At 38.7% G+C, this 17,098-nt stretch overlaps 1 protein-coding gene across 2 annotated transcripts in view; it reads left to right on the top strand.

Annotated features, from left to right (window-relative positions):
• LOC149962198 (glutamate receptor ionotropic, NMDA 2B-like) overlaps positions 1-17,098 on the top strand; it is a 120,712-nt gene that overhangs the window by 63,122 nt on the left and 40,492 nt on the right. For both annotated transcript variants that reach the window (XM_090179040.1, XM_090179046.1), the window contains exon 2: positions 14,538-15,170. In XM_090179040.1, coding sequence (XP_090035166.1) covers positions 14,697-15,170 — 474 coding nt within the window. In that variant the 5' untranslated portion in view covers positions 14,538-14,696. The remainder of the gene's footprint in view (positions 1-14,537; positions 15,171-17,098) is intronic.

Below are 17,098 nucleotides of genomic sequence, written 5' to 3'. Positions count from 1 at the left end.
CGAAAACTACAACGGATATTAAGCTCGGCTTCAGCGAGCTGGGCTGAAATGGGTTAAAATCGAAAACGGAAAGGCTTAGCGGCGTGTTTTCCCCTTCATTCGAGATAACCCCAAAATAGCACTGGCAAATATTAAATATCTTACAAAAATCTTTGGACAAAGCCCGATGAGGCGTAATATCGGATCCCCGATTAATATTTAAATCCCCCGGTTTCCCAATAATACACTACGACCGTATCAAAGCCGTTGGGGAGTTAGGGCTAAAATTCCATAGGGAGCTGATCTAATTTTACCCAAGGCCTAAGGCTCGCCATTTACGATACCCTCTTTCTTTATTTCCGCAAAACCTGGTCCCCAGGCCCCGCGACAGGCCTTAGCTCTCGGTTTAACAAATCAATATCCAAAATAAACCTTACTAGAACTTTTGAACAAATGGCCCGTAACGTCGTCGAACAGAAGGGTTCGACCGTTTCCCACCCCGAAATTCTTGTTTACTTTGCGCGAGCAGCTTTGCTCTTACGGTTACGAACGCAAAATATATCGCCTAAACCAGCACGACAAATTTGTTTGTTCATCAATGGCAAAATGCGAAGGGATGTGGGCGCCCCCTTTCGCGTCAACGCGAAGTGGGTTCAGCGGCAATCTGGTGGCGACATGCAGTGGGCGAAAAGGGAAACGCGTTTACTTTACGAAGTCGATAGGCAAAAAGTGATTTCAACAGAAAACGACCCACATTTGTCTTTGTCGAGGAATATACAAAGATATCCTTTGAGTTGCGAGGTAACTGGGAAATGGATAGATTATCTCCGAATATGTTCAGCATCGCGTGTTCTCGTTTTATACGATGGGCGTAGGAGGTTAAGTAAATAATTTAGATGATCTTAAAATGTAGTTAGAGACATATGTACGATTAATCCAAAGAATAATAAAAACTGTAGCTTAAAGCTGTGAGTATTAAAATTCTGCACGTTTCAACGCTATATTGCTTTTGAATGATAAACTTCCGGTTAATAGACGAGACTTACGTCTTAACGTTACCGGAAGTGAGTAGCCTTAACCAGAAGTTTCTAATTGTGTTACACGTTAGTGTGTAAATTCTCAACTAAAGTCATTTCTAGATTGACCACACATTTTTGGTGGGCTTTATACTAAGCCAACGGGCCTAATACGCGCTTTTAGCCTCGTTGTCATAGTGAGCGCGTGCAGTAAGCAGGGCCGAGGCTTATGGAACCAACCCGTGATAATCACCTACCAGGCTACCACAGGCGTGTACTTCAATTACTTCGGAAGACGTCAGTTTTAGGGAACCAAATGAGACAAGTTGGTTTTATGGGGAGGAAGGAGCTTGCTCTTTAAGCAAGGGGGGATTTGACACAAAGTACATAAGTAAAACCAATTTTATTGCATACAAATTTGGGTTGACAGTGGGAGGTAGGGGCTAAGTCACAAGTGACTTGTAAGCCCTGGCTATATATTAATTAGTTGACATAATTGTTAAATTGTTTTACGTTATATAAGTAAATTTAATAATTTTATATAATTTGAATAATTTATAGAAAAAGACAGATAATTAAGATTTAATATAAATAAAATTTTACCTAGTAACGAGGACCCTAATACACTTAAATCCAATTAGAACACACAAAAAATAATCTATATATTATTTATAAATAAAATATAAATATTATTTATAGTTTTGATTTAAAAGATAAAGCTTTAGATTATTTTTGAAAATGTATTCCTTTTCATTTATGTTTACATGTTTTAACAAAGAGTTTATTATTTGAATACCATTATATAATATTGAAGACACTTTTTTGTGGTTTTACAATTATTAATCTGAAAAATATTGTTGGAGTGGGGTAGTTACCTTTTTGTCGGATACTTTTACTATTTGCTTGGGGCAATGAAAATCTTTATACAAAAATGGGGTAGGTACATTTGTTCGAATTTCAATCGTCTGAACGGTGGAACAAATGTTCGGATTTCAATCGTCCGAACAGCTGAAATAACAAATGATTCAATTGTTCGAATTTTACAAATTGTTTGTTTCATTCGTCCGAATTGGTAGCATCACTTGTCCGAATTCTGTCGCTAAATTAGTATTTCTTATTGCTGTTTTTTTTTTGGTCCGGATTTTTTTTAGTGCAAGAATAAAAAATAAAAAACTACATTGTAAATATCGTTGTTTGTTAGTAAGTGGGAATTGCGTTGAATGTTGTGGATATTTCAGGTTAGGTTAGGTTAGGTGCACGTTAATGTTACTATTTTCTTATATTAACAATATTTAAAAAAAAACATCCAATTCCTAATGTTCGAAAAACGGACAAACGATTATTCGAACAAATGAAATTCGCCAGTAAAGTTAACATAAATTGAACGACTAAATCACCAACAAAAGTTGTGATAAATTTTTCGGGCAAATGAAATACGTTTTCGGACATACGATCCTGTTTTCCGGCATTCGGACAAATGATCATTCGGACATTTGTACCACCGTTCGGACGAATGAAATTCGAACAAATGTACCCAAATCATTTAAACAGCTGATAAATATTTAATATATTATTAGAACGAAATAAAGTTTCCATGAGGGCTAAGAATTGTACTTTACTTATTGATCGAATTATACGTTTTTGTAATAGCTGCCATCTGTTTAAATTACTTTTGGAGGTAGAGCCCCAAATACATAAGGAATAGCTCAATTTAGACTCGAACATGGCGAAGTAGATTGGACGTAACTTATTGCGGAATATAATGTTTTTAATTTTATAAGATATGGCACAAATGTTTCTAAGAGAGCCACACAGACTAATGACATGGTTATTCCAGCTAAGATGCTGGTCGAAAATAATACCCAGGTATTTATAAAATGAATGTAACGTTAAAAAGAACCACGGCTATGGACTGCATTGCAAAGGATGATAAAATTAGCGAATAAATAGATTAGTCCATTATGAAAAGGGATAAAAGCTAAACCCTAAACAAATTTGAAGAAATTTAAAAACTTACAAATAGCTCGTACCGATAGGTCTTTTAGCAAACAAAATGACGCAAAACTTGGACCAAATAGATCTTCGAGTGAAATGATTAGTGGGTTCCAAAATTATTGAAAATATGGTAAGTACTATCAGAATTATAGAAAATATGGTCATTTTGGCCACGCCGAAGACGCCGCCGTAGGCCTAAACGCCGGCGTAAGCCGCCGCCGCCGGTATATTTTGGGTCAAACGCTGCCGCCGACCCATATCAGATCGGCGCAGGCCTCTACATGTAGTAGTTGCAGGAGAGGTAAAATCAAATTATTATATGCTAAGAAGCATTGCCAAAATAGCCAATCGTTTCTATCATTTGCCTTTGTGAGGGCCAACAGGCGGACAGACCGAGGGGCAGGTCACTTCCTTGATTAACGACGCACCCCTCAAAAGATTAAATACGATTTAATCGTTATTATTTTGATTAAATTCAATTTAATCACGATTAAGTTGATTTAATCACGTTTAATCATGATTAGAATGTTTAAATCTGATTAAAATGATTTAATCTGTTTAAAATGATTAAATCCTGATTAAAAAAAATATATCGTGATTAGTATGATTAAATCGTACTTGATCGATTATATTAATTAAAATGATTAAATCTAATTAAAATGATTAAATCTAATTAAAATGATTAAATCTAATTAAAATGATTAAATCTAATTAAAATGATTAAATCTAATTAAAATGATTAAATCTAATTAAAATGATTAAATCTAATTAAAATGATTAAATCTAATTAAAATGATTAAATCTAATTAAAATGATTAAATCTAATTAAAATGATTAAATCTAATTAAAATGATTAAATCTAATTAAAATGATTAAATCTAATTAAAATGATTAAATCTAATTAAAATGATTAAATTTAATTAAAATGATTAAATCTAATTAAAATGATTAAATCTAATTAAAATGATTAAATCTAATTAAAATGATTAAATCTAATTAAAATTATTAAATCTAATTAAAATGATTAAATTTAATTATAATGATTAAATATAATTAAAATGATTAAATATAATTAAAATGATTAAATATAATTAAAATGATTAAATCTAATTAAAATGATTAAATCTAATTAAAATGATTAAATCTAATTAAAATGATTAAATCTAATTAAAAAGAATAGATCATGATTAGAATGATTAAATCTCGTTTAAATCGTGATTAGATTTTTTAATCTTGATTACATTGATTTAATCACGATTACCCTGATTTAATCATTTTACTATGATTAAGACGCACCCAAAATGGAAGTGACCTGCCCCTCGGGACAGACTATATACGTTAGTAAACTTTATATAGAACTTTCATTTGTAATTTTCATTAAGGCCTATTTCCAAACGAAAACCGGTAAATAATCCTAGTTTAGCCTATACACAACAATAAAAAAAAACAAAGCTTGAATTCGTAATAGAAATTCAATACTATTTCGCCAAACCGCGTATAAAAATCACATACCGGAAACACTTTTAAATCCTCTTAAAACATTCCATTAGAAAAGCAAACGCCGACCACGACCCCTATCGGATTTTTCTGGAAACTTAACCCTCTCTTTAGCTCCTCATAAAAATAAAAGGATTTAACGGCTCCGAAATTTTCAAACGCCAAGGCCTAAAACGCGAATAGGCAGCCACACTCAAAACATCGGCTCATTAATTGTACCCGAAAAGCTCCGAAATAAACGAGAGAATTAAATATTTCTAATTCCTATCCTACGTTTGGGAGTACATAAGGCTCGTTAGAGATAAAGCCGGAAACGCGAAAGAGCGTGAAACTTTTCATTTCAGGCGAAACTAAGAAAAAATTGTCAGACTTGAATTACAGTCGCACGCCTAATTAAATATAATTGAGATGAAACAGAGACTTCCCAATGGTTCTTGTATTTCTGGTTTTTGGTTCAAGATGGTCTGTTGGTAGGCAAGCTGGTCTAGTCATAATGTTGATCATTTATTTCTGTTGTAATCACTTCAAGGAGCTTTACCGCTTTTGGATTTGTTGGAAAATTTATATTTATTAAAATATATTTTATCTCAAAATGTACTTTATTTTTTATTACTTTTATTTATTTCATTATTTGTTATTTCTTTTATACCATCATAAAAGTAACACAAAATAAAACATTCATGATAATTCACAAGGTAGTAATATAATTGACTTTCAAGGTATTGCTGTGTGGCGTTCATGATAACACTTCCAAAGCCAAGGCCACAGCGGATTGATTGCCAGTTTTGACCACTGAAAATAATAAAAACTCGCCATGAAACCTGGTTTCACGTTTTTCTTCTTCGAGTGCTTTTACCGTCATACTTACCCACTGAACACTCTTCACATTGCTTCACGAACCAGGGGCCACGATCCGGTTTGGGACTTGTAACTTGGCAACAGTCACGGTCACAGGAATAGCTAATTCAGTGCAAAACTAGCATTTACGAACGGTTTCAATGCTAGTTTCTTCGCCATTAACCGACTAAGTAACTAGTAACTTTACTCATCGTGTGATAAAAGCGAGTTACGAAGATACTTGTTGTAAGCCCACATTAAATGACACTCTGGGTCTTTGATCAAGTTTTTGCTATCAGACAGGGAAGTAGTGGCTTTTCTGCTTGCCAACTTCCTCATGCTCTCCACTAATCATGGCTTCTCGCCAGGTGGGGTTTGACGCAGGCCCGTAACCAACCGCCAAAACTCGGTGGCGCTCAATTTATTTTTGGGGGACGCCAACGCTTTGTTACAAAATTCATAATTTTTAACTCCCACTCCTGAAATTAAAAAATATATCGAAATTGGCTTTATTTTGTTATTTTTTAAATTATGAATATAATATTTTATTAAAAATACAGGTAACCGATGTTATGTGATATTAGTTGGTAGTTGAGCAATCGATTCTTTTTTGGGTCGGGGATGCTCAAGTATTCATTTGGGGGCGCTGAGCAGGTGCGGTTCTAGGGGGTGGCCCAGTGGGCCCGTGCCCAATCAAAAATTTATGATTTATATAAACTTCCATTCGATTTCCTCCCCCACCCCCTTCTATTCCCTGAAGTATGGGCCCACCTAAGACTAATTTTCTAGAACCACGCCTGGCGCTGAGCAACCGCTGGCGCCCCACCATATGCCTGGTTTTACGTCCCCTGCTGTGGTGCCTGGTAGTGGGTGAACTGTGGAGGCTCGATAGAGATGGCTGCCGCGGCTTTGGCTACGCGAGTTACATTGATATTGTCAAATTTGTCAAAACTGGTAAATTCCCAAAAACCCTTACTGAACTTATGAGGAAGATTCTTGTAACAGTGGAATACTGGTGCAAAGACTTAGCTTGTCCTTTTTACTCGTAAAAGAGTACAAAACGTGTTCAATGATATTCGCCTTTTTGGGACTATCTTAGTTCAGTCCACCGAGGCTAAATACCTTGGAGTGACTTTATAAAGCACACTTACGTGGAAGCCTTATCTTGACTGTAGTGTTGACGGTGCCGTAGCATTTAAATTAGTTGACGTTAAATGCTACGGCATCGTCAACAACGGGTTAAATGTATCTCGTCAATAATGTGAACCAGATCGAGTCATTCATAAATTGGGTGTCCGAGGCATGATTATTCGTGGCCTCGGTAGTCCAATGGTAGTGACGTTGGGACGGTAACACAAAGGTCGTAGGTTCGATTCTTCCCCGAGGCCCCGAGGTGAAATGATTTTTCTCAATCAGAGGTATTCTTTGGTTTAAATGAAACTTCTAATTAAAATTTCTGAGTAATAACTGGGATAGTAGTCACACCAAACTCTTTGGGCACTTCTCTAATCAGCTTCCCATTCTCAACATCGGCTCTGATATTATGGTGCCTAGTTTGCACTTTGACAAACCTTTCAACGTGACCTTTCCAAGTCGCATCGATTGGTCCAGTGATAAGTGTCTTGGCACCAAGGGTGAAAGTGTTTGGTTTATTGATGGATCCAAAACTAGCTCTGGTGTCGGTGCAGGAATGTACTACCAGACGATTCATTTTGACTTTTATGAAAGCCTAGGCGTTTATGCCAGTGTTTTTCAGGCGGAAGTGTCTGTGATTTGCTTCTGCGACGACTTTTGTCTTAAGAAAAATTTGCGTAGTAAAGTTACCCAGATTTATTTGGATAGTCAGGCTGTCCTTAAGGGTCTTATTCAGTATAGTATATCTTCTAAACTGGTCTATAACTGTCTGTACCTTTTGTCTACTCTTGGTAGGAATAATAGGATACAACTCTTTTGGGTCCCTGGACATAGGGGGTTTAGAGGTAATGAGAAAGCTGATGGCTGGCTAAGAAAGGGGCGGTCGCAATGTTCTGTGGTCCTGAATCAACTATCCCAATACCCTTTAGCCTGGTTCGCAATCTTATTTCGGATAATTTGACTAAGCGTTAAATTTTGGGTTCAGACGGAGGGTCAAAGACAGGCCAAGGAGTTCATTCCTGGCTTTTCGGGGAGCAGAGACAGCGAGTTACTCTCGCTGTCTAAGCCTAGTAGTAGGCTGATTAGTGGCCTTATCACTGACCACTGCCCTCTCAATAGACATCTTCATCTGATTGGTATCAGTGATGATCCTATTTGCAGTCTGTAGGCACTGTAGTGTCGTGGAGAAGACTACTCGGCTCAGACGCTTGATCATCTTGGTATGCATCTGCTGAAAACCTACGAGGTTTCTGATGTCTCGGTTAAGCAGACACTTTTGAGATAGGGCTCTTCTAAGTTTTAGGTTAGTGGTAGCACAATGGACCTATGGTGGAAGTGCTTGGGTGGGCTTAGCCAGGCTCCCCCACTGTTAAACATTAAAAATTAAGCCCGTTTTCGTCTGAACTGGTTTGGGAAGCAACGCGAAGGGGCTAACAATATGTCTAAACGTAGCAGCGTTATTTAATTTCATTGGCTGTGGGTTACGTCATCTCGAGTGTTTATCAAATTTACGAAACGATTGATAGACCTAGTTTTTGCAGTGTTTTGGTTGTCAGGTTTGTTTGGCCCTTAACTGGCCAAGTGGTGCAATAACTGGTGATTTTAGCAGCGTGTCGGGCTGCGGAATTTTTAACTTACAATGGTTGTGGCACACTGGGAGATGTGGCCCTTAATCAATTGTTTCTACCTTACCCCCTTCTGACTTCCTTCAGGTAGGGACCGGAAACTCGGGCTAACGGGGGAAGTCTTCGCACTGCCGGCGCTTGGGCGAAGTTGATTTACAGCTCTGCCGCGCCTCGTATATCCAAATGAGGCACTGCGTCGCATGCTCTCCCGCTTTGTAGGCTCAATACGGGATATCCGGGCGCTGAGACACCGTGTTCTCGTTGTCCGCCTTTTGGTAGCTTCGCTTCAGGTCGTGAGGTGGGGAGTGGCAGTTCGCAGTAGGGTACTCTAACTGCCCAAGGCAGTTGGTCACCCGTTCAGGCTGCGGACGTTTACGCGGGGCAATGTTATGAGAGTAAAGGTGATATGGGATGATTTGATATCCTAGGTGCAGCGGTATAAAAATACATGCCCAATTTTATGTTAGGTTAAAAACTTTATTTTGAGTTACCAGTGATGGGCATTTTTTTAATGTTCAGATAATGCCCCTCCCTTATAGCCACTCATGAGTTTACTCATCTCTTTTTCTTCTCTTAATTTTCGCAGAAAAGTGTCTGCTCTCTCATTCACTCAATATGAAATTCATAACTGTAAACGTTGTCCCTTCAAACAGGTCACCGAACAAACAAAACTATTTACATTTCTTTAATAACACTTAAAATGTTTTTCATATTAAGAACCCCCTCCAGAACGGTCAGAATTATTTTAATCATTCTGATTCCACACGCTCCGACAATCTCTAAAATGAGCAGAGGGCACCCGTCGCTGGATAACGACGGGACCTTCAACCAATATTAAAACTGGGAACCGTTATTATGTTGAGTCACACGTATTTTTGACGAATAACAGACGCGTACCGATAGGGGTCAGGGGGAGCAAGTGGAACCAGGCACCGCTCTAGGGGTCTTCTGGAGGGGTGCCAAAAGGCCCAAAATTATTCCAACTATATGTTCCTAAAGGTCCTTTAGATGATATGACGTTTCGAATTATTGTGCGCGTAAAATTTGGTTTTTAACGTTCTTATTGACAGAAAACTGTCGAAGGACGAACTCGTGTGGATTTCGATGGTAATTTAATCAGTTTATAATTGTCAATAGAACAGAACCAATGAAGTAATATGCAAGGGATAAATAAATATGTATTCCTCATTTATTTTATTAATGACTTTCACCAGAACCCCTCGGTACGCCACTGAAGAATAAATAATTTTCTTGCTATTTTCCGGTTAACCAAGGTACACGGCGAAGAAATGTTGAATGGACGCAGTCCATGCGTATTAACCGGTGTACGTGATGCGGATTGATAATTTAGAGCCTATGGAACGTAAACACACATAACGTATGTCATAAAAGCATTTTCCAACTTCAGGATGAAAAACGCGTCATTAACTTTATAGAAGGGAAACCGAAGTTAATGATTCTAATTTTTAAAACGCGCAGAATTCCTCGCGCGTTTCTGGTTTGTACAATATATATTTCAGCTTTTGCTTGGCAATCGCGATATATTAATCCATGGCAGTGGCGTAGACAAGGGGGGGTTTCCGGGTCCATACCCTCCTTGGGCCTACCTTTGACTGTACTAAATTTCCAACCCCTTATCGAACCCCTCTTAACATTAACATACTTCAACCCCCCCCCCCCTTGGGGAATTTCTGGCTACGCCACTGTTCCATGATAAAATTTTAAGTCCACTTATTGTATGTTCCGTATGAAACAAGGTCTCATAAAAAGGTCTATGGTAATGTTAAACAGAGGCATACTTCTGCGGTAATATGTTACTCATAGTTAGAGTAACGTATACAATCTTGATTTTTTAGTATATTTATTTTATACCTTGCGACAAAAAAAGTTGTTTTCTAAACCAAATCGTTTGAATAAAATTGAATCCCTGGTCCAAAGCTTTTAGAATTTAAGTGACGTCACCATTAGTTCGGAGAGAGGCGTGTATAGAATTCCTTTATTATAAAGTCCTACATTTTTCAACAAAGCAATTACTTGGCGGCCTACGGGTAGAAATCTCATTATCTCCGGAGGTGGCCGACAGAGGGATGAAAGTCGCTGCGACATACACAGCCTAAGAGGGCAACAGATGGCATCCAAAACTTATTTCGAAAACTGACCCTTACGAAAGTAAATTTAATACGACGTCTAGACGTCCTAAACACATCCCAACTCTAATTACAAAGTGACGAACCTTCAAAAGGATATCCAGAAGCACAACGAAACGTCAAAATTTCCATGGGTAAACTTTCTTAATAAACATAACATAATCCCGGATCTGAGCCTCTGCTGTCTGAAATGTACAGAACTGAATTCTGAGCCTAAGACATCGCGTCAGCGTTTAATACATTTCGAGGAAAGCTTCAAAGCGCCCTTTAGTAGTAACGCAAAACGCAAAACTAATGGTTTCAAAACACAGCAAAAGCCGCGGAAACTTTGCGTCCTCTGATATATTAGGCTTAAGAATGCTACGGAAAATTTAATGCTCGGGCGTCCTTCATTAATTTTGGCGCGAACGCGAAAGTGCGGGGCTGGAAATAAGAGAGAAAATTCCGTGGTCGAAAATATTTCGTAGATCAAATGTTGCGTTGTCAGAGAGGTAACGCCTCCGTACGCGAGGCGCGAAGTAAGCTTTGTCAAGCCTAATTAACGTCAAGGAAGATGATGCCCTCTGTGGGTTATTAGGGGAAGTGGTTTTAAGCAAAGAGTAATTGTAAGTCGGGCTTCAATGACTTTTCGGGTTTAATGCGAAGGGAGCCACCGTTATAAAAGGGTGAGATTTATAAGGCATGACGCGCTACCGTATTTAAAAGATAGACTGCGCTCCAAGCCTCGGACTGGAAACTTATACCGAGTTTTCGAACTGCGTAATTGTATATAGGAAAAGCATTTTTAGGCGCCTGGTATCAAGGCATTTAGAGCCCGGATATAAGGGCATTGAAGGGCGATATTTTAATTAAATTTACGAGGAAAGCTTTTGGAACTCGAAAATTCAGAGTGGAGTTCGTTGAGCTGTTTTAAATTGGAACGATTTATTGTGAATAAAAGGATAATTATCTCCGTAACTGCGCTCCCTCTGGGGCATTAACTAATATTTTTCTTCTTGTTTATATTCCGAATCATTGAGAGGGTATTGTTCCGAGAATACTAGTGATTCATTTGAATAACAAAAGTGACAAGCGGTGCCAAACTACATTTACCAAATACATTAATGGCTTCACTCTCAATAATTCGTGCGTTAAAGGATTTAGGGAAATTTGGAAAGAAAACATTATACCGTGCACTATAAAGGGGTACAAAACCTTTTATATTACTGGTTAAGTACTTCCCCCAATCCGCCGCAAACGAAATTGGCGCTGTGAGTAGCTCTCATTAGGTAAACGTAGCATCTGCTGTATAATATTATCATTCTGCTTGTTTTCTTTTCAGCAAAAACTTAAAGCTATTTTTTCAATAGATGTCGCTAGCGTCGAAATCGAAAAAGCGGTACTTCTAGGTACCCCTCGCGTTGATTGGATCGTTTGTAAATTGGTCAATAACATAAATCACAGCAACTATAAACAATATTTTTACATGAGATTTATAATATAGGTTAAATCCCACTAAAAAGAGAATAACATATCTAACAATAATACTCTACAATGGCTCTCTGACGACGATAAACATTTGGCTATTTTGAACTTTAGGAAAGTCGCGTTTTTCAAAGAATAGGATAGATTCATGGCCATCTCTAATAACAGGGGCCTTTTCATAATACAGGTGGTAATGATAGAGCCGCCACTTGCTTTAAGTAGAACGTAAAAATAACTTGATTGAAAAATCAGCGTGAAAACGAGTAACTCATCCTCTTGCATACCTCGTTGTAGCATATCCGTCCAATTATTGGGTGCTTGCTCGTATCGTCTTAAGCATACGTCGTATCTAAGCCCCGCCTTGAAACGACTAGCATGAAATAATTTCACGTCTCTGAGGCAAATCACCTCACTATTAGGATTAAAATTATGTATCCAGAACTATTCTGGAGATCGCACGGAAAATCGTGTGCTAAAAAGATTCGAGATATAATCGCTGGTCATTCTTGACGCTCCCCATTTCCAAGTGTGACGTTTATTCTATCGACAATTTAAAACCACGTGGAAAATTTGTGTCTGTCTGTCTGGGCATCTTTGGTCTTTGAGCACAATAGTTATCATTTACCTGAAGTCCTGGGACCCCTATTGTATGGGTCCACGGACTGTTAAGGTTTTCATTTAATTTCATATTTTTCGTGATACATATAATAAAATAAAATAATTTGGTAACTATAGAGATCTAGGTCAAAAGGGCCCGCGACGTTATAAGGCGTTTTTATGTTTTAAAACCAAACCACGTGCATTTAACAATTACCTATATCCGTGCGAATATATTATCTTGACACGTTATTCTTACTGTAATCATTTATTTATGTCTTAGTTATTTCACTTTAATTTTAATGACTGGGGAATAGGTGAGTCTGAAAGATAATGTTGACAAATAAATGTATAAAAAGAGTTTATTCTTCGGGTGTGTGCTCAGTGGTGGACTTACAGTCTCCGGGGCCCCAAGGCAGTTAAAAGTGTCGGGCCCCCTAATAGCCTTATCGGTAAATTAAGTGTTTTATTTTTTTAACCTACTTTTTTACTTTTTAAATATACAGAGTAAGAAATGAAATATAAAAGTTGTCACAAGTACCATCTAATAATAACTAATAATAATCAGCTGGGCTAATACCCAAGGCACCACCTTAGGCCCAAGTCATCGAGCGACTTTTAATGCCTTTAAACAGATGGCCGGGTTACATTGTGTAGGAGGGTGGTGGTACTTGTTTATTCAAAATTTTAACATTTACAAATATTTATATGATCTGATTATATTTCCCGCGTCAGACATCTTATTTCCGGTAGATTCAATGACTATCTTCTGCAAATTCCAGGTCTTAGTTTTTTTAACTTAGTTAGTAGCATGGAGAAAGTCAGAAAGAAGGGGAGAGACAATATCGGGGATTTTACTGAATCGGCTCCCGGCGCGGCGTCATGCCCGTCACTGTGTCTATCAATCATTACATCTCCGTTGAAACTATACATTAAAACTTTTCTGCCTTAGTATTATCTAAACATTTTAGATCGTCGTATTCCTACTTTGCTCAACGATACCTTGGAGGAGGGAAAGAGAGATAAAATCTGCACGACGGCGATGCTCGTACGCGTCCTACTCTCTCGGTAACATAAGTTTTTCGGATTCCCCTTTCTATATATCTAAACCCTTCCTCTTTCTCCCTCGTTCTAGTAGATACTTTAACTTCCCAAGGCCTTGAACTATATAATAAAATTAATTATAAGCAAAGTGACGGGTAAAATTCAAATATTAAGCTTTTAGTCTGTTAAATCTCAAACTCATAGCGTTTTCCAATTGACTGCTCTCGAGCGCTCTAGATCGTTTAAGGTTTAATTTTCGGGCTCGGATATGCACCGATCAAGTTTCCAGTGTTCCATTTCCTGCTCTTGGGTGCTCCGAGATCGCCCAAAAACCGATCTGACGATTTTGACAGTTCAACGAATCGAGATTGGAACAAATTTTTCCGTGTTCCTTTTAGATTTGTTTTTCGCAAAAAGGTGAAAATTTAAATTACTAGCAGACTAAATACAAAAAAGCGCGTAAATGTTGAATATGCGGTTTTACTCTGGTCGATAGGGTAAAGATCTATGACGTCAGAGACAGATTTGGAGCGAATCTCGAGCAATCAAATAGAAAACGCTAACACTCAATTTGTTCTAAATTCTGCGGCTGTCCCAAGATGCTTAGTTGTATCATGTAATAAAGTACACGAAGGCATAATAATAGAAAACCATACCAATCCAATCGAAATGAAAGAAGGAAAGGATAATTATACGACATCGTTCAATAAGGCTGCTACAGCTGCGTCCGGATTCCGAAATGGTTTTCATGTCTTCATGTATAATCAATTATTATATATTTCGTTCAAACAATTTAATACTTTCCGTGTGACCGTATCCACGGTGTTCTGTGTTTTCGACGTGTAACATTTTGACCCCTGGTCCCTAAAACCTGACGCGCTCTTGGTATACATGTAGTAGTAGATTGTAGCTCGCGCCATTTAGCACGCGCGCTGAAAATGAAAAAAGAAGCGCTTGATCAAATACTTTCATCATTCAACAGAAAGTAACCAAATCATGTGACCGCCGATCTTTTCGGAATCACCTATTTGAATTGTGTAGGCTGATTATGTCTTAAAAAATAAGGATTATTCGAACAACTCCACTACCCAGCTAGTTTAAAATAACGAACAAAAAAATAACGAATTATTGAATTGAAATCTTGGATGACATTTATACTGGTGTTTGCTTAAACTGAAAACTCTGTATTTTTTCGTTCGCAGCAAAACGTAAACAGCGATGGAGTCTAGCAGACACGCAACCCAATCCAGCAACGTCACATAGCAGGCGCACGGGTCTTAGGAGACATAACGAGCGATACCTCATGGTCAAGGTCAAAATGTGAGCGGTTCCGACATACGCAACGGCGAGATTAAGCAGCCATGTTAGTAGCTCAGAAACTAGTACATTTTGCGTTCGCCTTCCACTTTTTGTGTTCGTCTCGCGTCAACGGCGACGCTTTCTCGGACGGGGCATCCGGGGAACTGCAGCCGTTGACGTTGGGCGCCATCTTCCCCGAGACGTCGCTGATCACCAACAAGCGCAAATACGAACGGAAGATCAACGCTTCCATACAAATGTTCGCCAAGCGAACGTACGCCCACTTTGAGTTCAAGAAGTACTTCACCATCAGTTCCAAGCAAACGTCGTACTTAAAACCCACGCCCAGTCCGGAAGAGATCTTGAAGGCCCTGTGCGAAGAGCTGTTGGCCAACGAAGTAGTTACCATTCTCTATTTCACTAATTCCAAGCTGTACGGCACAGACGCGGCTTCGGCGCAGTATCTTTTACAACTGACCAGTTACTTGGGAATTCCAGTCATCGCTTGGAACGCTTTCAATATTGGCTTGGAACACGTAAGTTCACGCTTTAATGGTTTTAATTTCACCGTTAGTTCGATGTCCTTATTTACTTCGGTTTGTGATTAAGCGTTTGACACTACAAAATCGGTGGTCCTGACGACTGAGAACCAAGTTGGTTTCATGGATAGTTTACACGTGATTGTTGGGTTTAAAACAGGGCCGTGCTTAGGGGATGTATATACCGGAGGGCCGCTACACTCACAATGTCAGTTTCGCCCATGCATTTCGCCCGGGGCCGCGAGACCTCTAAGCACGGCCCTGGGTTTAATTTTTAAGACGTTGATCATTGGTATTAAATAAGTGAATTTCTAGTGCAAACCCAAAATCAACATCGAAAGATCCTTAGTTTTGATCCTTGGTTTAAGATGTTCAATTACGGGTCCCAGGGCCCATAGAGTCCCGACAGGTAGATTAATTAGTTAAGTTAGAAATTTAACGTTAGTTAACTAACAGTGCGCGTACGAAAATAACGGGACTAGTAACCAATTAGCAACAGAACAGGTTGCCCTTTGTAGCAGTTAAGCCGCACAACAATCAAAGCGCGCACCCCTGCAATTTCATTAAACAACATTTAGTCGCAATTTGACCCGACCTAATTGCCACACTTTCCGCGTCATAAAAATCCCCGGGAAATTACGCTGCTTCACCAAAATAAAAGTCCACCAAATTCCAACAGCCCTTATCTCTAGCTCCTTCAAATGGGTTCTCTACTTATCCCAGAAAGAATACAAAGAGCCATAAACGACCAAGCTCCCTTTAAAAGCAGGGGCTCAATAAAAAGCATTATTGATTGACCATAGTTTGACCCTTCTTGGACAATCGATCGTAGCGCCGCCAAAAAAGAAACGGCGCTAAACTGAACTATCGGAAAAATACATCTCAGAGTAATAAGGGTAGATTGGACATCGCTAACCTAGGGCGTGAAAATACTACGGTTTTACGTTGATAATAATGCGAACGATATTTGATACTTAGGGTACTTCAACGCCATCTTTCAAAGCAACTTTGTACTGAAAGCGATATCGGTATATGGATGGCGTAAATTGATATTAGTGCGAGGAGAAAAAAATTATAGCGGTGGGAATAAATAAAAGTGGTGTCGTTTGTACAGTACTTACGACGCGAGGTATTACACCCACTGATAAGTTACCTCGTTTCGGCTCTTCAGAATCAAATGTAAAAAGTCACCGTTAGTTGGCTGTTTTGTCTTAGCTGGATAATACTTTCAACCTTCTAATGAACTGTTACGTTATGTCGCGATTTATAAGGTCATCTTTACTTTTATGGTTACTTTTTACCTGGTACTACGATGGCTGTTTATGGTGCTATAAGAGTTAAGCGTTTTGGGCAGGATGGACAAAGCTGGCATTACTTAGGCCATGGCTTGTTGAGCCACGGCTCAAATTAATGGTGCCATCGGACCCACCACCCCTGTGGGAATTTGGCCATATCGCGAGGGAGGTTGTTAGAGGTATTGGATGGATAAGTAACTGTCACTAATGGGGCCCCAAAAGTTTCCGTAGAGGTCTTATTACAAAGCTGTATAGGTTTTGTTGGCAGTAGCTAACTTTATACCTCGTATTGCGGACGTCACCGTGGAAATGTTTGCTTCGGCAGAAAAGTACAACTTGGATTCGTTGAGGGATCCGGTAGTTAACAACCTGAAAGGTCACCAAGATCGTTGCCTACGTTATTTTAAAGGTCCGTGCACGTCTCCCGACAATGGCATAAATTTTAACGACGCGATGAGGTGTTACTTTGCTTCTGTTTCACGAAAGATGACTCTCTGATCTGCACATAATAAGGGATTTTCAAAAGTTAGGCTTAACGACAACTATTTATATTAAACCCATTTCAATTAATGAAATATGTGTCATCACCTTTTATTTTTTTTAAATTCTGAGGATTCAACTTCTTTAAAG

This window comes from Leiobunum rupestre, chromosome 1 (genome assembly GCF_980474605.1).
Source record: "Leiobunum rupestre chromosome 1, qqLeiRupe1.1.hap1, whole genome shotgun sequence".
NCBI lineage: Eukaryota > Metazoa > Arthropoda > Arachnida > Opiliones > Sclerosomatidae > Leiobunum > Leiobunum rupestre.
This window is presented reverse-complemented; position numbering and strand designations above follow the sequence as displayed.